Source organism: Hyperoodon ampullatus, assembly GCF_949752795.1.
Source record: "Hyperoodon ampullatus genome assembly, chromosome: 7".
In the NCBI taxonomy this organism is placed as follows: Eukaryota; Metazoa; Chordata; class Mammalia; order Artiodactyla; family Ziphiidae; genus Hyperoodon; species Hyperoodon ampullatus.
The window spans coordinates 61344338-61366115 of NC_136920.1; the positions used below are offsets into that span (position 1 = coordinate 61344338).

At 39.5% G+C, this 21778-nt stretch overlaps 1 protein-coding gene across 1 annotated transcript; it reads left to right on the forward strand.

Annotated features, from left to right (window-relative positions):
• Nucleotides 1–3656: 3656 nt before the first annotated feature.
• On the forward strand, nt 3657–10478 carry LOC307055583 (olfactory receptor 52B4-like; the record flags this gene model as incomplete). Its single annotated transcript, XM_079707801.1, is given in 4 exon segments — nt 3657–3895; nt 9561–9994; nt 9997–10043; nt 10047–10478. Coding segments are annotated over 4 exon segments (1152 nt in total).
• Nucleotides 10479–21778: the final 11300 nt, after the last annotated feature.

The window sequence follows — 21778 nt, forward strand, 5'->3', positions numbered from 1 at the left end:
CTCCTGAACTTTATGATTTCTTTCCTTCTACTAACTTTGGGTTTTGTTTGTTCTTCTTTCTCTAGTTGCTTTAGGTGTATTGTTAGGTTGTTTGTTTGAGTTCTTTCCAAGCCATTTTTAATAGAAATAGAAAAAAATAATCCTAAAGTTCATATGAAACCTGAAAAGACCCTGAATAGCCAAAGCAATTTTGAATGAAAAGAACAAAGTTAGAGACATAGCACTTCCTGATTTCAAAATATGTTACAAAGCTACAGTATGGAACTGGCAGGTACCATCAACTCATCTTTAACAAGTGTGCCAAGAACACACAATGGGGAAAGGATAGTCTCTCTTCAATAACTAGTTTTGGAAAAACTGGATATCAACATCCAAAAAAATAAAATTAGACCCTTATCTTGAGTTGACTATTGATTTTAAAAAGTCAGACAATTGCACTGCAAAGCTTTCTGTAAGAAGCTCAAAGAATTCACATGAACAAATGTAGTTTTAAAAATTTTCAGTTCACTGATATCCTAAAGTACATGAAACATAAATTGTTGCCTGGGTTCTTGAAGTAATTTGGAAATAAACAAACTGTGTTCAGCCACAGAAATACAACTGAGTGTCCACTGATTTCACATAAAAAAGTGTCTGGAGAATATGGACTTTCTCATAGAGGTAATTACAAAAAGACATAAGAACTTTGAGGGCAAGGTATTTTTTTCCAGAATAGACTTAAAAAAAATGGAAATAAAGTAGTAATAATAAAAAAGACATTTAAAACATTCAAAAAATACCAACTATAGGAAAAAACATCTCTTAAAAAATTGAAGTATGGTTGATTTACAATATTGTGTTAGTTTTTAGGTGTACAGCAAAGTGATGCAATTATATATATATATGTATATATATATTATATATATTTCCAGATTATTTTCCATTATGGGTTATTATAAGATACTGAATATAGTTCCCTGTGCTATACCATAAATCCTTGTTGCTTATCTATTTTATGTACAGTAGTTGTATATGTTAATCTCATACTCCTAATTTATCCCCCCCTCCCTTTCTCCTTTGAGGAATGTAGCTTCAGGCAGGGGAAACCCAAGCCTCTGCATGCCCAAGGATGTTATTTTCTCAGTTAGGTGGTCACTTATCATTCAGGTCTGAGGGACCATGAACAGTAGCATACAGTGGCTACTGTTCCTCATTCTTCTACTCCAAGACTGTCTTCCAGCCAGGTCCAGACTTGTTTCTGAGGTTGAAATATGAACCATGGACTAGAAACCACTTGAGTGTCTCATGGACCTTCCCAGGGGTAAGAGCAGCTGGAGCTCAGGAAGCTGGGGAGGAAGCAGAGAGAAAAAAATAATTCTGAATAGTCACTGTAAATTTAGATTTATTCCTTGTACAAAATGAGAGTACTTAATATAGAAGGCAAAACTGTAAATTTAATTTAGAAAAAAATTAATATATAGGTACGCTGGTGCCTCCATTGGTACATCCATAGCTTGTTTCACAAATTTTTCATTTTGGGCCTCAAACAAGTAGGGAAATATTTTTATTGCATAAAAACATTGATTTTCTTGTACTTCTATTCACTGCAGTATTCCAACTATATACTGGTGACATCTTAACATGAGAGCTTCTCCTTCAACTCTCTGGCTGTCCTTCAACTTAGGAGGTTGAACGAGAAATTATTGTTGAGTTTGAAAACTTGGATGGTGCCTTTCAAAGCTTTCAAGCAGATTTTTCAGACCTCCAAAGGAAGAGATATATCATCTATTCCTGTATATTCTCTCAAGGAGTAAAAATTGGCTGCAAAACAACCTGACATTGAAGTGGATGAAACTACAGCAATTTTCATAGTCACCATCTTTCTGAAACACATTTGTATTTATATCCAAGAAATGAGATAAAACAGACACATCTAGTCCATACATCTGAAAGTCAACTTTATCAAATAGGATTTTCTGTACTTAGATTCCCTTAGTAGCCGGATAGCACAAGTACTCAAATATTAGATCTCTGTTCACCTAAGCTGAGTAAATTGGAGAGATAATGCACAAAGGAGGTGATTGTGATCTGAGCAGTGGCTGTGCATTCCTGCTGTAAACAAGCAGGACACTATGGGCCTTCTGGGGACTGACCCAGCCTCCCTCCACCTGTCCTTTGCCTATCTCTTGTTTGTAGAAAAACTTTATCCTCCTAGGCCTTCTCTGAGTTCCAAAGAATAAATTTAATCAGAGAAGTGAGAAAACTCAGAAACAAAAGGAAGCAGTTAATAAGACAAAATAATAGTTTTGTCATTAAACAAAGTCAAGGACCTTAAGTTCCTTCTCAAGGGCTGTAAGGTGATATACTGAGCCATATCCTTTGAGTGATTTTGCAGATGCTACAACCCCCACCAGGTGGAAGAAGTTAACTGCATGCTAATCACAAGCACATAGACTCCAGACCAGTTGGAACTTGAAGGTTGATGATGCTGACTCCCCATTACCTCACCACCAACCAATCAGAAGAAAGTCTATGAGGTGATAACTCACCCTGCAACCCTCTACTGCACACTGTCTTTAATAACCTTTCACTAGAAGCCATGGGGGGTTTGGGTCTTTTGAGCATTTGCCACCTGGACTCCTCGTTTGGCACCTGCAATAAACACTGCACTTTCCTTTCCCAAAACCCGGTGTCAGTAGATTGGCTTTACTGAGCTTGGGCAAGTGGACCAAAGTTTGGTTTGGTAAGACTACCCTCTCTTTCATCTGCTGTTTGAGGCACATCTTGTTGTCTTTTGTCAATTGCAAAGCTCTCAGGCCTTAGTCCTTGTCTTTGAAATATTTATAGAAGTACTTCTCCCTGCCCTCCTTAGAGAAGCCCAAGATTTCTAGACAGTGGGAATTCTCCCAAAGGCCAAAGCTTTGTCAGGTCATTGAGTCAAGTGGTGATGTGATGGGAGGTTTTGCAAAGCAGAGTGCTCTGCAGTAAACTGCTCAGCAGGTGAGGTATTATTCGCTGTTCCACTCAGTCTAATGGATCATATGTGTGCTCCTCACAGGGTTATCTCGGTTCCTTGAACTAATATAGGAAGAACAGGAGTCTCTCAGGCTGGGCCAGAATCTCTGAATAGGGTCACAGAGGTCTGTTTAATACAGGCATCACATCTGAGATACAGATGAGTCCTCATAGCTCACATTTGTAGCTCAGTGCATAACATTAATTAAGGTTGGACCAACACTCAGTAGAAATGTTTCTGTGCATCTTCTTGCTGAGGCTGTGATGGCAATAGGCAACTACTTATGGTCCTGGAGATCCTGGATGGGGACTTCTCTTTTGGTGATGATTTAACTTTGAAGACACAATCGATATTTTCTAAAAGGATCCAGATAAACGTTTTATTAAAAAATATCTGTCTGATAATTCCAATATTTAATTCATTTGTAGTTCTGTGCCTGTTACATTTTTCTCATTGATTTTTGTTATTGATAATATTTCTTGAAATGCTTGGTAATATTTGATTTGGTGTGATTGCATAATAGACATTGTATGTGAAAAACTGCAGAGGTTGTAGCTACTGTTCTTTCTCCAAAAATGCAGATCTTGCAGTGATTTACCATTTCTCAAAGATATATAAGCAGATGTACACAACCTTAATGGTAAAGAATACTAGAGCAGGAATGGAACCTTACACACCTTGGGAAGAAATGAGAGAATCAAACCCCATTCAGAAGATTCAAGACTGCAAGTATCCCTTTGATGTTAATTCCACCTGTGAGGAGAGCATCTTCAACAGAATTGTGGAAGATTTGTGTGCCAGAGAGCAGGAGACCTATCAGACTGTGCACGTGATCAATGTGGACATGGATGACACCCTGGAGGACACCACCCTTGGAGCTTTGATCATCTGTGCTATACAGTAAGTCTCATTTTTAAAAAATGTTTTATGTCTGGGTCACTGACTCTAAGAAAAAATTTCCACAACTTATGTAAGATCTGACAACATTTTCATTTATGCCTGGCCTTTTCTCTAACAGGACTTTTAAGATCTTCCTGCTTCTCTTCTATTCTTGAAACAGTGCTTTTTACAACTTCCCAGGGACTTCCAAGGTCCAGTCAAGTTGCAGAAACTTCAAGGCAGGTGCTCTTAAGCCTTGGTGTAATACACAATCATATGAGTGTTTCTAAAAAACACAGATCTATGGGCTCCACTCCCAGAGATACTGATTGGGTGATCTGGGGTCAAAATTTGCAAAACTTGCATTAACACATTCCCAGTTGATGCTGATGCTTCTGGTTTGGGGATTCCACTATGAGACTGAGTGTAAAAGAAATCAGAAAGCTGGTGGAGGCCACTGGAGTCTTTCGAGAATTATCATGAATTTAAGAAAATCAGAAGGAGGATGTGTGGTGTTCTTATAACCCCTGAAACACTATCAGCAGGGATGTTTTCCAGAAGTCACTTTTTACACTGGTGAATCATTTTATGATTTTATGGACAAAACTATGTGTGCCTTCCTCTGATTTAACACAGTTACATTTGTAGAGAATCAATTGTATAAAAGAAATATGCAAAAACACTTTTAGGGCTTCCCTGGTGGTGCAGTGGTTGAGGGTCTGCCTGCCAATGCAGGGGACACGGGTTCGTGTCCCGGTCTGGGAAGATACCACATGCCGCGGAGCGGCTGGGCCCATGAGCCATGGCCACTGAGCCTGCGCATCCAGAGCCTGTGCTCTGCAAACGGAGAGGCCATGGCAGTGAGAGGCCCACGTACCACACACACACACAAAAAAACCCAAACACTTTTAATTTTACGTATAACTGAATTAAGTATAAGCATGGAAATTTCAAACACATTTTCCACATGCGTGTTCCCAGGTCACTGGAGGGGTCGGTGACAAGCTTGGGAATAATCTAGGTATTTTGTCTAATATCAATAGTAGCCTCATACAGAGGTGAACAAACAGGGCTAACTAGAGATTTCAAAACGCTCCCAGTGGGTAACCATACCCTTGCAAAGAATTAGATTTTCAGTTCATTTAATCACCTGATTGTTCTGATGACTGGATTGAGTTCTCTGGTCAGAGCCCACTATCCAAACCCAATCAGTTAAGGGTTAACCCAATCAATCAATCAATCAATCAATCAAGAGTTCTCCAGGCACCAAGGGCGGGTGGTGACTTAATATAAGCCTGGTCTCTGTTCTTTGACAGTACGCTAGTTGGAAGAGCTGGACAGAGGCAGTTTTCTCCCTGGCTTCAGAGTCCCCTCAATCTCCAGCTGTCTGGCTGGAGTCCCAAGTGGCAACCACCATGCCCTCCTCGCTCTGGGTGGCTGTGGTCTGTATGAGTAACATGGACAGGAACGTGGAAGGCCAGAGCATCCTCATGAAGAAAGGGTTCAGTGTCAAATCTTTTGGAGTCGGATCCCCTGTGCTCCCAGGACCCACAGGCAATCTCTATGTCCTTTGCTCAGTCAACTGTGCAAACTAACAAAAGGAATGGAGCTAAAAATGACTATTTCAGTATACAGTGGTCTGACAGAGCCATGCTTGAAGACATGGGAGAGCCGGTGGAGGCCGCTCCAGTCCCTGGAGAATCATCATGAATTCAAGAAAATCAATCGGAGGATGTATAATGTTCTTGTAACTCCTGAAACACTGTCAGCAGGGATGTTTTCCAGGAGTTGCTTTTTACACTGGTGAGTCATTTTATTACTTTATGGGCAAAACTATAGGAATCCTCCTGAGATTTGACACACTTACACTTCTAGAATATCAGCTGATGAAAGGAATATGAAACAACCCTTATAATTTTATGTAAAATTGACTTAAGTGTGAGCTTGGAAGTTTTTCACAGGCATGTTCTCAAGTCACTGGAGGGGCTGGTGACAAGCTTTGGAGGAGTCTAGGTAATTTGCCTAATATCAATCGTAGCCCCATCCACAGGTGCACAAATAGGGCTAAGTGGAGATTTCAAGACACACCCACGGGGTAGCCATACCCCTGTGGAGATTTAGACGTTCAGGTGATTTAACGACCGGATGGTTCTGATGACTGGATTGGGTTCTCTGGTCAGAGCCCACTATGCAAACCCAATCACTCAAGAGTTAAGCCAATCATCAATCAAGAATTCTGCTCCGGGCTTCCCTGGTGGCGCAGTGGTTGAGAGTCCGCCTGCCGATGCAGGGGACGCGGGTTCGTGCCCCGGTCCGGGAAGATCCCACATGCCACGGAGCGGCTGGGCCCGTGAGCCATGGCTGCTGAGCCTGCGTGTCCGGAGCCTGTGCTCCGCAACGGGAGAGGCCACAACAGTGAGAGGCCCGCATACCGCAAAAAAAAAAAAAAAGAATTCTCCTCCCACTGTGGGGAGGTTTTGGGTGTTCTGAAGATAGAAATGTTTTGTCTAGTTGATATTATTTTTGCTGGAAAATCCATTTTGAGGAAAATTTAATATGTTGCTTCTAAATTCCTGGGCAGAGGATATAATAATTCCACCTCACTCCATTGGCCAAAGCAAGTCATGAGGCCATCACAGATGCAAGGGAGTGGATAACAGACTGTAGCTCATGATGGAGGAGTTGTCTTGTGTGGACAGCAGAGGGAAGAATTATTGCCATCCATTTGTGCAGATAGTCCCACTCGACACACTGTCAGATTGACAAATTTTCAATGACTTGACAATGTAGTCTACAGGCAAGTTTGTGAGGAAAAAGTTTGTGAGGGAAAAGTTACTTTCATACATTGCTGTTAGTAATGAAAGATAGTGTAGCCTCTCAAAGGGAATCTATCCATATAGGACAAAACTACAAATGCATTTACCCCTTGACCAAGGTAACCCTACTTGTGGAAATAGACCATCAGATCTTCAATAGAATTATCCAACTGGAGAAGAGACAGAAAATACAGAAAAATCAAGAGACTTTCAAATACTGATGCAACAATGTCAAAAGGTCTAACATATGTGTTGTTGTTGGGATGTTGAAATGAAATGAGAGAAGGGGACAGAAAAATATTTTGTAAGAAATAATTGCTGAATATATCCAATTGTGGTAAAAACAATAAATTTACGGATTCGAAAATCTCTGAGGACTTCAGGGACTTTAAAAACAAAGAAAGCTATGTGTAGGCCTCTGCAGATCAAACTGAAAATTAAGATAAAGTGAACAATCTTGAATGCAGTTAAAAGAGTTAGGCAAATGGAATAGAGACATGTCTAAGGCATCAAGACTCACACGTCTCCTACTAACTGCTAAGCTCGTACAATTCTATACCCTTAGACAACAGAGGTAAACATCAGTATTCATGACTCTGGAATTTGAAACTCATGTGAATTTCATTAATTGTTTTCATGAAGAATAAAACTTTAAAAACCATGGGTCCATATTAATTGTAAGTATTTATATTCCTGTTGCATTACAATAGGCCTGAAGCAAGGCTGGTTTACATGGTAGATGATTTATGTGTCAGATTATCTGGAGATGAAAAAGAGAGAAAAGGAGTGGGAGGAAGTGAGGAAGATGTGAAGTGGTCTTAGAGACCCAGCCCATTTAGGAAGAAGGTGAGGCTCTTGGAGACAGTTCTTTCCCTGGAGCCCTGGTGTAAGTACCTTCCCTCAAGGGCTCTCGTGACAGAGGATAAAGAGCCCAAATCCTGCAACAAGGTAAATTTCATCTCCAATTGAATGTCTGTTCCAGAAGACTCAGTCTAAGGTTGATAAATGAATTATACACCTGCAGATGGGGTTGGTTCAAGGATGAAGGTAAGTGCTGGGCAGGTGTTATGTCCCAGACAGGCCAGAGGGTACAGGACACTTGGAGGCCGTTAATATGTGTGGAATGATAGTGACCAGAGACACAAATCTGGTTGGTTCTAGCAGAAGTGGAGGGTGAGGTCTGGGGAGGGAGGTGAGAATACATGGTCTATCTGATGTTCCTGAAAGTTAGTAAATAAAGAGTCATCATCCAAAAAATAACCTGTGCCCAATAAGTGGACCGGGCATTAGAAGATGGAGATACTGACTTAGACTGCAGATATGTCTTGGCAAATATGAGAGGAGCCCTGAGAATGTCTGGGATCTGTGCTGGGGTTCCTAAAGCAGGGTGTGGAAAGAGGAGACCTCCAGGGCCTCTTAGGCAGATGTGAGAAGAAAACATGAGACAGGAGACATTTGAAAGGGGATTTCTAGGATGAACATGTATTACACCAAAGTCGTTCTATCAGGAAACCAAACGGGCAAGTACCCCTGAGTTTCCTGGCTTCCATTTTTCAGTGAAAAAAACCCCCAAAAAACAAACAGCACTTCCCTTTTACTCCTTTTCTCCAAACACACACCCATCCTCAGCTTCTATCATCTCCTCCCTTCTCAAGCCCCTCTCTGTGTTGAATTGTGTCTTTCTGGCTTTTTCCTTCTCACAGAGCAGCCCTATACTCTCCGGAGATAGTTCCCTGTATCAAGGCCAGTGACTAGACTCTCTTGACCAGTAACTGTAATTGTAGAACAGTTTTTTCCATCACTGGGAGGATGGTTATAGGAGCTGATTTTCCTCCCATCAAAGAAAAAACAGAGGCACCAAGAGAGGCAACCTGGGATGGAACATAAACTGTTAATGAGCCTAAGACATAACTTATACTGAGATAGATATTCTGAGATACCCGTCAACAGAAAGAATCAACATTTGTCTCCAATTTTCTAAAATCACCTACTTAAAGTTTGCTTCACTCTCAAACTTAAGCCCCTAGGGTCCTGGAAGTTTCCCATTTTTTTCTGCATCTGGATTAATGAATGAATGAATGTACACTAAGAACCAAATGACAATATTTCCGCCTGCAGAAAAATCTTCCAAATGTCATCCCCATCCCCTCCCAGCACTAATACCTTATTTTCCAATTTCAGTCATTTCTAAACGTAGTTCCTAAGATGTGAGCATGAGCAGTGTGTCACCTCAGGCACACAGGCCCTGTCAGTGTTATTCCTTAACCTTTGTCTACTGAATCCCTTCACAAATGTGCAAATTGTATGTGGTGAATTCAGAGAGATTTTAAATCTCATTTCCATCAGTTAGGCCAAATCTGCCTGTATGACCCCACACGCTGCTTTCTTCAGTATTCCCTGTGCATAGCCGCCTGGATCTGAACGAACACTGTTCATAAATGGTATACTTCAATTTGAATACCTACGTTTTCCATATTACTTCATTCTCTTTATGATAAATCATCCCCCACAAGTGAAGTTCAAGTTTATATTCAAGAAACCTCTTGTTACAGCCTTCACAGGTACATATAATGATTTCCTTTGAATATTCATAAGCCTCTGTTGGTAGGAGAAATATATACAATGATATGTTTTGTTTGATTATCTGGAGATATGCATATCTTTTAATTAGACTGTCACTCATTGAAGCAGAGAACATACCCTATTGACTTTTTATGTTTCTTATTATTTGCATGTTCAAAGAAGATGGAGAGTGTGAGATATGCCAAAAGAATATTCCAGGAAAATCTGGATTTTTCATCTCTGTGAGTATGAGGTGATGTCTCTGGTGGTCTCCATGGGTATGTTTCCTTAAACCACACTGGTGTCAGTCACATAGTCTTTTACTTGCTGGGCATCCCTGGCCTAGAGGACCAGCACATGTGGATTTCCATCCCTTTCTTCTTTTCATACATCATTGCCCTATCTGGGAACAGCCTTCTCATCTTCATTATTGTGACAAAGCACAGCCTCCATGAACCCATGTACCTCTTCCTCTGCATGCTGGCTGGGGCAGACTTTGTCCTCTCCACATGCATAGTACCTCAGGCCTTGGCCATCTTCTGGTTCTGTGCTGGGGAGTTCTCCTTGAATCGTTGCATCAAACAGTTCTTCATTACACACAGCACTTTCATGTCTGAGTCAGGTACCTTGCTGGTGGTGGCATTTGACTGCTACATTGCCATATGCTTCTACCCACTGAGATACACCACTATTTCTACACACACACTGATTGGGAAAATTGGTGTTACCATCTTTCTGAGAAGTTATTGTATGATTTCCCCATGATATTTCTTCTGAAAAGATTGACTTTCTGACAAAGTAATATAATTCCAGACACCTGTTGTGAACACATTGGCTTGGCCAAATATGCTTGTAATGACATACGAGTAAACATATGGTATGGACTCTTTGTTATAATGTCAACAGTGGTCTTAGATGTCCTATTAATTTTCATTTCCTACATGCTTATTCTCCATGCTGTCTTGCACCTGCCTTCCCAAGATGCTTGTCACAAGGCTCTCAACACATGTGGCTCTCATGTCTGCATCATCATCCTCTTTTATGGGCCTGCGATCATCACAACGCTTACTCAGCATTTTGGAAGCCAGGTTCCACCTCATATCCACATCTTGTTGGATAATGTGTGCATTCTGGCTCCACCTATGCTGAATCCCATCACTTATGGGATCAAGACTGAGCAAATTCGAGAGCAGGTAGCTCACATATTTTTTCCAGTGCAGAAATAACTTTGGAGGAGGAAGTGTTTTCAGCATCTCTAGCTATCCATGATGTGAACTATGGAACTGGTGGATATAAATGCTAGTGGTAAACTGACACACTAGGTAACAGTTTAGTGAATTGTTTCTGTAGAATGTTCACCAGGTAGGTACTGAACTTCCAGTTTCTACTGTCAAAGCAGTACAGTGAGCAGTGTTGTGTTTGACTGAGTAAGCTCCATCCCGCACAGAGTATGTGGCTAGAAATAGGACTTCCCAAAGTCTTACATCTTACATATCACTAACCTGATCTTTGGTAATAGAAGAAATGAGAACAGTGCTCTGGTTTCACATTTTTTTCAATTATTCGTTTCTCATCCTTTGAGACATCTTGTGACATCCCTGAACTATCACATATAAACCTGCATTCCTTTACGTCTTTCTATGTAGCTAAGCGACTTTCTTAGAATCAGTGATTCTTAGGGTTTCAGGTATTTTTATTATACTATAATTTATATACTATCACATATATGTCAGAGTACAGGAATGTAAATGAATTGCTTGAATCACATTTTCAAAACCCTTTGGGAGACTGAGGCTGACCTCTTGTGTAATGGGAAAATGCTAATGTGGTATTTGATGGGTGCTATGTACCAGGAGAATGTTGAAGAACAGGAAGTCCCTCAATCTTCACATCAGACCATGATCTTCAGTGATCTCATCAGCTGGGCAGTCAAGGACTGTTTTTTGGCCTCCTTTAATGCAGTACTTCCTAGATCAATTTCCAAGGAATCTACACTTCCATTGACCCGCAAGCTCATTAACCCTTTCCTTTCCCAATTCATGCCATACTCCAAATATATCCATGGTTTGTCTTGGGATAACATCTCTTGACTTGTAGAAAATACTTTCTCCCAGGTTTATTGAGATATAATTGCCATACAACATTGTGTAATTTAAGGTGTATAGCTTCTTGCTCCTACACACTTAGTTTTTTACAGCATGATTACCACGGTAGCATTAGTTAATGCCTCCATCATCGAACAAAATTATCATTTCCTTTTTTTGTGGTGAGAACATCTAAGATGTACAGTGTTATTGACTTTCAAGTATATGACACAGTGTTGTTCACTCTAATCACCATGCTGTTATTATCCTGAGAACTTAGTCCTCTTCTAACTGGTAGTTTGTACTCTTTGACCAACATCTCCTCCTTTCCCCCACCCCCAGACTCTGGCAACCACCTTTCTATTACCAATCTCTCTGAGCTCAACTTTTTTAGATTTCACATGCAAGTGATATCACACAGTATTTATTTTTTCTCTGTCTAACCTATTTCACTTGACATAATGCCGTCAAGTTCCATCTGTGTTATCACAAATGGCAAGATTTCTTTCTTTTTTAATCTGGAATAATATTTCATGATACATATGCTGTATTTTCTTTATCTATCTATGTGTCCATGTACACTTAGGTTGTTGCCATGCCTTAGCTATTGTAAATAATGCTGCAATAATAAACCTGGGGGTGCAGATGATTTTTGAGTCAGTATTTTCATCTCCTTCAGATAAATACCCAGAAGTGCAATTTGAGGATCACATGGTAGCTATATTTTTAATTTTTTGAGGAACCTCCATACTCTTTTCTGTAGTGGTTGCAACAATTTACATTCCCACCAACAGTGCACGGTGGTTCCCTTTTCTTCACATCCTCACTGACACTTGTTATTTCTTGTCTTTTTGATAATATCCATTGCAAAGGTGTGAGATGACATCTCCTTGTGGTTTTGATTTGTATTTCTCTGATGATTAATGATGCTGAGCTCCTTTTCATGTACCTGTTGGCCATCTGTATGTCTTCTTTGGAAAAATGTTTATTCAGATCCTCTGCTCATTTTAAAATCAGATTGTTTCAGTTTTTCCTATTGAGCTGTATGAGTTCTTCATATATTTTGGATATTAAGCCCTTACCATTGTTGAAAAATTCAATTAACAATCAAATTGAGAAGAAAAAGAGAATGTTTTTCGAGCCAAATTGAGGATTATAACCTGGGAGACAGACCCTCGGAATCTCTGAGAACTGTTCTGTCTCTTAGAAGTCGAAGGCAGAGTACATTTTTGAGACAAAGGATCATACATCAAATGACATACTGACATTTTACATAAAGTTCACCAAAGATACATAGTCCAGATAAGCAGGTACAAAGTGAACAGCAAGTCACCATGACCCCCTACAGAGCTGGAAAGAAGGCTGATACTTTAAGAAGTTACAGTGTTAGCTTCAGAAGAAAGGAAGAAACACATTGCTCTTTGTGACTGAGAAACATTTCTCCCTTTGAGGAGATCTGTTTAATGTGTAAGGCAGATGCACATTGCACATTAGGGAGGGAAGGAGGAGGCCCAGACAGACAGAGAGAAGAATCTTATGTTTAAATGTTCTTGTTCTGCCTTAAAATATACATTTTATTTCATTACCAGATATACGATTTGCAAATATTTTTTTCCCAGTTGGTAGGTTGCCTTTCCATTTTGTTGATGGTTTCCTTTGCTGTTCAGAGGCTTTTTAGTTTGATGTAATCTCACTTGTTTATTTTACTTTTGCCTTTGGTGTCAGTTTCAAGAAATTATCACCAAGACCAATGTCACATGGCTTACTGCCTATGTTTCCTTCTAGGTGTTTTACAGTTTCAGGTCTTCTGTTCAAGTCTTTAATCCATTTTGAATTGATTTTTATGAATGGTATAAGACAGGGGCCCAGTTTCACTCTTTTGCATGTGGCTGTTGAGTTTTCCCAAGACCATTTGTTGAAGAGACTGTCCTTTCCCTATTGTATATGCTTGTCTTCTTTGTTGTAAATCAATTAACTTTATATGGATAGGTTGATTACTTGGCTCTTTTCTGTTCCATTGATCTATGTGTCTGTGTTTCTGCCAATACCATACTGTTTGATTACCATGGCTTTGAGATATAGTGTGAACTCAGGAAGCATGATGCCTCTAGCTTGTTCTTTCTCAAGATTGGTTTGGTTATTTGGGGGTTTTGTGGCTCCATACAAATTTTAGTATTGTTTTTCTATATCTCTGAAAAATGCCATTGGAATTTTTATAGGGGTTGCATTGTATTTGTAGTTGCATTGTATTTGCAGATTGCTTTGGGTAGTATGGTTCTTTCAACAGTATGAGTTCTTCCAATCCATGACCACAGAATAATTTTCCATTTCTTTGTATCTTCAATTTCTTCCACCAATGTCTTATAGTTTTTAGGGTACAGGTCTTTCATCTCTTTGGTTAAATTTATTCCTAGGTAGTTTATTCATTTTATGTAATTGTAAATGGAATTGTGTGTTAATTTCTCTTTTGGATTGTTTGTTATTAGTGTATAGATACAGAAGTGATTTTTGTGTATTGATTTGTATCCTGCAAGTTAGCTGAATTTGTTTTTTTTGCTAACAGTTTTTTAATTACTACTGAGTTTGAATATTTGTTGGATAGTCTTATTTCTCCTTGTGAGTTAAAGATAGCTATCATTTGTTAAGTGATTAGCAAATTGCAGCTCCATGCAATAAGCATGATACCAAGGAAACTGAAACTCTGCCAAGATCAATGGAAGAGGTAGGGACAAACCAATTTCTGTTTTATTTTTAAAGACTGTTCTCTTGGGTACTTTAACTTGTAAATGATCTGGCTCTTCCTGTCTTTGCTCATTTAACTCTTGAAAGCTCTATGTTGTTCTTTTCTGTTTTCATTTTTTTAAAAAAAACAATAATTATATTTTCTCTATTATATTTAGTTTAACTATTTGTGCAGTATTTTTTAAAACTTTTTATTTTATATTGGAGTATAACTGATTAACAAAGTTCTGATAATTTCAGGTGCACAGCAAAGCGACTCAGTCATACATATACATGTATCCATTCTCCCAGAAACTCCCCTCCCATTCAGGCTGCCACATAACATGGAGCAGAGTTCCCTGTGCTATACAGTGGGTCCTTGTTGGTTATCCATTTTAAATATAGCAGTGTGTACATATCAATCACGAACTCCCTAACTATCCCTTCCCCCACCCATCCCCCCAGTAACCATAAGTTGTCCTCTAAATCTGTGAGTCTGTTTCTGTTTTGTAAATAAATTCATCTGTATCATTTCTTTTTAGATTCCACATATAAGCTATATCATACAACATTTCTCTTTCTCTGTCTGACTTGCTTCACTTAGTATGATAATCTCTAGGTCCATCCATGTTGCTGCAAATGGCATTATTTCATTCTCTTTAATGGCAAAGTAATACTCCATTAGTTAAAAAAAGACAAACATTAATAGCTATATTTGTGAAATATACTTTGTCTTTTTCATTGTTTAATGTTTGAAAATTCTTAAGCTATGATTTGACTGTTGGTTACATCAATTTCTATATTTTAGTTTTTAAAACTTAAAAATGAAAGATTATTTAATCAACAGAGAATTTGAGTGAGGATTACATGGGATATTATACATAAAGTACTTGGAAAGGCATCTATAGACTTAGAGGTTTTATATATATATTTGCTGTCATTATGATTATGTTCATTCTTTTTTGTTTCATTGAAGTTTTATTTATTTATTTATTTTATTGATTTACAATGTGCTAGTTTCCAGTGCATAGCAAAGTGACTCAGTTATAAGTGTATATGTATATATATATTATTTTTCATATTCATTTCCATTATGGTTTATTATAGGATATTGAATATATTTCCCTGTGTTATAAAGTAGGACTTTGTTGTTTATCTATTTTATTTTTTATTTTTAAATTATTATTTTAAAAAACTGATGTATAGTGGAATTACAATATTGTGTTAGTTTCTGGTGTATAGCATAGTGATTCAGATATATATATGTGTGTATATATATATATATATATATATATATATATATACACACACATATATAATCTTTTCATTTTCTTTCTCATCAAAAGTATTAGAAGATATTGAATGTAGTTCCCTGTGCTATACAGTAGTCCCTTGTTGTTTCTCTATTTTCTATATAGTAGTTTGTATCTGCTAATCCTAAACTCCTAATTTATCCCTCCTCCACTCCCTTTCCCCTTTGGTAACCATAAGCTTGTTTTCTATGGCTGTGAGACTGTTTCTGTTTTGTAAATGAGTTAATTTTTGTTATATTTTAGATTCCACATATAAGTGGTATCATATGCTATTTGTCTCTCTTTTTGACTTACTTCACTTAGTATGATAATCTCTGGGTCCATCCATGTTGCTGCAAATGTCATTATTTTTTTCTTTCTATGGTTGAGTAATATTCCATTGCATATAAGTACCACATCCTCCTAATCCATTCTCTGTCAATGGACATTTAGGTTGCTTCCATGTCTGGCTATTGTAAATAGAGCTACAATGAACATTGGGGGTGCATGTATCTTTTCAAATTAGAGTTTCCTCCAAATATAGGCCCAGGAATGGAATTGCTGGATCATGTGGCAACTCTATTTTTAGTTTTTTGAGGAACCTCCATACAGTTTTCCATAGTTGCTGCACCAATTTACATTCCCACCCATATTGTAGGAGGGTTCCCTTTTCTTCCCACCCTCTCCAGCATTAGTTATTTTTAAACATTTTAATGATGGCCATTCTGACTGGTGTGAAGTGATACCTCATTGTAGTCTTGATTTGTATTTCTCTAATTAGTGATGTTCAGCATCTTTGTATGTGCTTATTGGCCATCTGTATGTCTTCTTTGGAGAAATGTCTGTTTAGGTCTTCTGCCCATCTTTTGATGGGTTGTTTGTTTTTTTGTTATTGAGTTGTATGAGCTGTTTGTATACTTCGTAAAGTAAGCTTCTGTTGGTTGTACTGTTTGCAGATATTTTCTCCCATTTTGTAGGTTGTCTTTTCATTTCATTAATGGTTTTATTTGCTGTGCATGTTTAATATTTTTGATACTTGTTTTGTGACCCTGGATGTGGTTTATTTTGTTGCATGATCTCCAGAATCTTGAAAAAATATATTCTGCTGTTGATGGATGGACTGATTTATACATGTCCATTAGAATTTGTTGGTGGTGTTATTTAGGTCTTCTCTATCTTTGCAGATTTACTGTCTAGTAGTTGTATCAATTAGTGAGAATGGGCTATTAAATCTCCAATTATAAATGTAGATTTGTCTGTTTTTCCTTATAGTTCTATCAGTTTGGGGAGACGCTTCAAGATGGTGGAAGAGTAAGACGCGGAGATCACTTTCCTCCCCACAAATACATCAGAAATACATCTACATGTGGAACAACTCCTACAGAACACCTACTGAACGCTGGCAGAAGACCTCAGACTTCCCAAAAGGCAAGAAACTCCCCATGTACCTGGGTAGGGCAAAATAAAAAAGAAAAAGCAGAGACAAAAGAATAGGGACGGGACCTGCACCAGTGGGAGGGAGCTGTGAAGGAGGAAAGGTTTCCACACTAGGAAGGCCCTTCGAGGGCGGAGACTACAGGTGGCGGAGTGGGGGGAGCTTCGGAGTCGCAGAGGAGAGCGCAGCAACAGGGGTGCGGAGGGCAAAGCGGAGAGATTTCCGCACAGAGGATCAGTGCTGACCAGCACTCACCAGCCCGAGAGGCTTGTCTGCTCACCCGCAGGGGTGGGCGGGGGCTGGGAGCTGAGGCTCGGGCATCGGTCGGAGCGCAGGGAGACGACTGGGGTTGGCAGCGTGAAAACAGCCTGAAGGGGGCTAGTACGCCACAGCTAGCCGGGAGGGAGTCCGGGAAAAAGTCTGGATCTGCCGAAGAGGCAAGAGACTTTTTCTTGCCTCTGTTTCCTGGTGCATGAGGAGAGGGGATTAAGAGCGCCGCTTAAAGGAGCTCCAGAGACGGGCGCGAGCCGCGGCTAACAGCGCGGACCCCAGAGACCGGCATGAGACGCTAAGGGTGCTGCTGCCGCCACCAAGAAGCCTGTGTGCGAGCACAGGTCACTATCCACACCGCCCCTCCCGGGAGCCTGTGCAGCCCGCCACGGCCAGGGTCCCGTGATACAGGGACAACTTCCCCGGAGAACGCATGGCGCGCCTCAGGCTGGTGCAACGTCACGCTGGCCTCTGCCGCCGCAGGCTCGCCCCGCACTCTGTACCCCTCCCTCTCCCCGGCCTGAGTGAGCCAGAGCCCCCGAATCAGCTGCTCCTTTAACCCCGTCCTGTCTGAGCAGGAACAGATGCCCTCAGGCAACCTACACGCACAGGCGGGGCCAAATCCAAACTGAACCCCAGGAGCTGTGCGAACAAAGAAGAGAAAGGGAAATTTCTCCCAGCAGCCTCAGGAGCAGCGGATTAAATCTCCACCATCAACTTGATGTGCCCTGCATCTGTGGAATACCTGAATAGACAACGAATCATCCCAAAAATTGAGGCTGTGGACTTTGGGAGCAAAGATATATTATTTTTTCCCCCTTTTTCTCTTTTTGTGGGTGTGTATGTGTATGCTTCTGTGTGTGATTTTGTCTGTATAGCTTTGCTTTCACCCTTTGTCCTAGGGTTCTGTCTGTCCTTTTTTAAAATTTTTATTACTTAAAAAGTTTTTTTCTTAATAATTATTTTTAATTTTAATTATTTTATTTTATTTTACGTTATTTTATTTTATTTTCTTCTTTCTTCCTTCCTTCCTTTTCTTTCTCCCTTTTATTCTGAGCCATGTGGATGACAGGCTCTAGATGCTCCAGCCAGGCATCAGGGCTGTGCCTCTGAGATGGGAGAGCCAAGTTCAGGACACAGGTCCACAAGAGACCTCCCAGCTCCACGTAATATCAAACGGCAGAAATCTCCCAGAGATCTTCATCTCATTGCCAAGTCCCAGCTCCACTCAACGACCAGCGAGCTACAGGGCTGGACACCCTATGCCAAACAACTAGCAAGACAGGAACACAACTCCATCCATTAGCACAGAGGCTGCCTAAAATCATAATAAGGCCACAGACACCCCAAAACACACCACAAGACGTGGACTTGCCCACCAGAAAGACAAGATCCAGACTCATCCACCAGAACACAGGCACTAGTCCCCTCCACCAGGAAGCCTACACAACCAACTGAACCAACCTTAGCCACTGGGGACAGACACCAAAAACAACGGGAACTATGAACCTGCAGCCTGTGAAAAGGAGACCCCAAACACAGTAAATTAAGCAAAATGAGAAGACAGAGAAACACATAGCAGATGAAGGAGCAAGGCAAAAACCCACCAGACCTAACAAATGAAGAGGAAATAGGCAGTCTACCTGAAAAAGAATTCAGAATAATGATAGTAAAGATGATCCAAAATCTTGGAAATAGAATGGAGAAAATACAAGAAACGTTTAACAAGGACCTAGAAGAACTAAAGAGCAAACAAACAATGATGAACAACACAATAAATGAAATTAAAAATTCTCTGCAAGGAATCAATAGCAGAATAACTGAGGCAGAAGAACGGATAAGTGACCTGGAAGATAAAATAGTGGAAATAACTACTGCAGAGCAGAATAAAGAAAAAAGAATGAAAAGAATTGAAGATAGTCTCAGAGACCTCTGGGAGAACATTAAATGCACAACATTCGAATTATAGGGGTCCCAGAAGAAGAAGAGAAAAAGAAAGGGACTGAGAAAATATTTGAAGAGATTATAGTTGAAAACTTCCCTTATATGGGAAAGGTATTCTTTTTAAATGTTCTATTGTCTGTCTTTATCCTACAAGTAATTTAACCTCTCTTTATTATTTTGTAACTCTTTATTTCTTTGTGTCACATTGGGACACATTTTTCTAATCTATCTTTAAGTTTCTAATGATCTCCTTAGCTCTATCTAATAAGCTGTTTAACCAATCCATTGTTTTAATTTTTTTAATTTCAAGGATTACATTAAAAATTAATAGATATTATTTTTTAATAGTAGTTTTAGGTTTATAGAAAAATCGAGTAGAAAGTAGAGAGAGTTCCCATATACACCCTACCCCCTTCCTTCTCCTTTGATCAGAAAGTTTCCCCTATTATTAGCGTCTTGCATTAGTGTGGCACATTTGTTACAGTTAATGAACCAATACTGATACATTATTATTAATGAAAGACTGTAGCTTATATTAGGGTACACTCTTTGTGTTGTATAGTTTATGGGTTTTGAAAAATGTATAATGACATGTATCCACCATTATAGTTCTATTCAGAATATTTTCAATGCCCCAAAAATCCCTGTATGCCCCTATTTATCCCTCTCCTGCTCTCTCAAAATTCCTGAAAGCCATGAATTTTTTTTTTACTGTCTCCATAGTTTTGCCTTTTTCCAGAATGTCATAAGGTTGGTATCATACAGCACATAATCTTTACAGAGCACCTTATTTTGCTGAGTTATAATGCTTTTAAAATTCCTCCATGTCTTTTTGTCTTATCTCACTTCTTTATATTGCTGAATAATATTCCATTGTTCGGATGTACCTGAGTTTGTTCATCCATTCACCTGTTCAAAGGCATTTTGGTTGCTTCCAAAATTTGGCAATTATGCATAAAGGTTCTGTAAATGTCTGTGTGCAGGTTTTTGTGTAGACATAAATTTTCAGCTTCTTTGGGTAAATACTAAGAAGTGTGATTGCTGGATCATGTGGTAACAGTATGTTTAGCTTTGTAGGAAACTGCAGAACAGTTTTCGAAAGTGTCTTTACCATTTGCATTTCTACAAGCAATGAATAAGAGTCCTATTGATCCACATTCTTACCAGCATTTGGTATTGTTAGTGTATTGGATTTTAGCCATTCTAATAGGTGTGTAGTGGTAACTCATTGTTGTTTTAATTTGCATTTCCTTAACGAAGTATGATGATATTGGGTATTTTTTCATATGCTCATTTGACATCTCATTGGACCCTCCTTACCAGGACAGCTATTGGTTAATTTATCAACATTTTCCTCCCCAGACTATACAATCACTGCAAGTTTTAGCCCAAATAATGCTTTGCAGGTTCATGCATATGAATGCTCAGGCTAACCTTTCTTATTGGTGTCCAGAGAAAAAATGGAGGGATTATTACTTGACAGGAGAGACAGTTCCTCAGCAAGAAGGAATGAAGAGAGGGTAGGAGCAGATGTAGTTGTGTTTTAAGATTTAGTGTCTTGAATTTGTGTGGGTTTCTCACTGATCAGTTCTGATTTAGTAGGCTACCTTTTCTGCCAAAGGTAGAGAGGTGGGTTCTTGAATCAAGGTTGGAGGTTTGAATAGGGTGTATACACGAAGCATTAATTAGGTGGAGTGGGAGAATGAGCTGACTTGAGCAAATGTGTAAACTTGCTGGGCTCTGTTGGTTGTCTAGGTTGGTAATCATTTAATGGCACCATTCTGTTCTCTGGGTGACTACCCAAATCTAGTTATTGATTTGGTGTATAATAGTTTTGGGATGGGCCAGAAAGAATGGAGAAGAAGATTTAAAGGATTTGAGAATACTTAGAAGAGATTTATTATAATGAAGAGCATGGAATCTAAACTTAAGAATCACAGAGTGGGTTGGTGGTTTGGAAAGAAAATTGTAGTGTTAATAGATAAGCAGTTTTTGTGAGGCTTAAAAAACAGGCATAGTTAAGACATACTTGGGCTTAAGTACTTGTGGCTGGACAGTGGGATGTTAGAATTAGTGAATTTGGAAGAGGAGAAAGGAGGTGGTTATGGGAGTGAATAACTACAGTAGAGTGAAGGGAAAGACAACTCAGATTAGGAGGAAATGGAATCAAGAGCACAGGATGAAGAATTAGCTTTCCATATTGACATCAAAGTCCCTCTAATACTAATGTAATGACTTGCATGCATTTGTTTATGAGGGAATTGAAAAGAACTTAAGACAGCATTGAAGAGTAGAAGGGAGATAGCATGAGTCTCAAAGCAGCATTAGTCTATAAGAAAGTGAATGAGCATTATTTTGGAACAAAACCTGAGAATATACACATCATTATATATAAAATAGGTATAATGCTCCCACAGGTTCTAAATATATGGCAGCAAAGTACTAATGAACAAAAATACTTAAATGGGGCTTCCCTGGTGGCGTAGTGGTTGGGAGTCTGCCTGCCGATGCAGCGGACACGGGTTTGTGCCCCGGTCCGGGAAGATCCCACATGCCGTGGAGCGGCTGGGCCCGTGAGCCATGGCCGCTGAGCCTGCGCGTCCAGAGCCTGTGCTCCGCAACGGGAGAGGCCACAACAGTGAGAGGCCCGTGTACCGCAAAAAAACCCCAAAAAAACAAAACTTAACTGGAGGATTTTGCTTTTTGTCTCTGTACCATAAATTCCACAAAGGCAGCTGTGTTGTTCACTCTTGTATTGCAAAGTGCCTGGCATGGAGTAG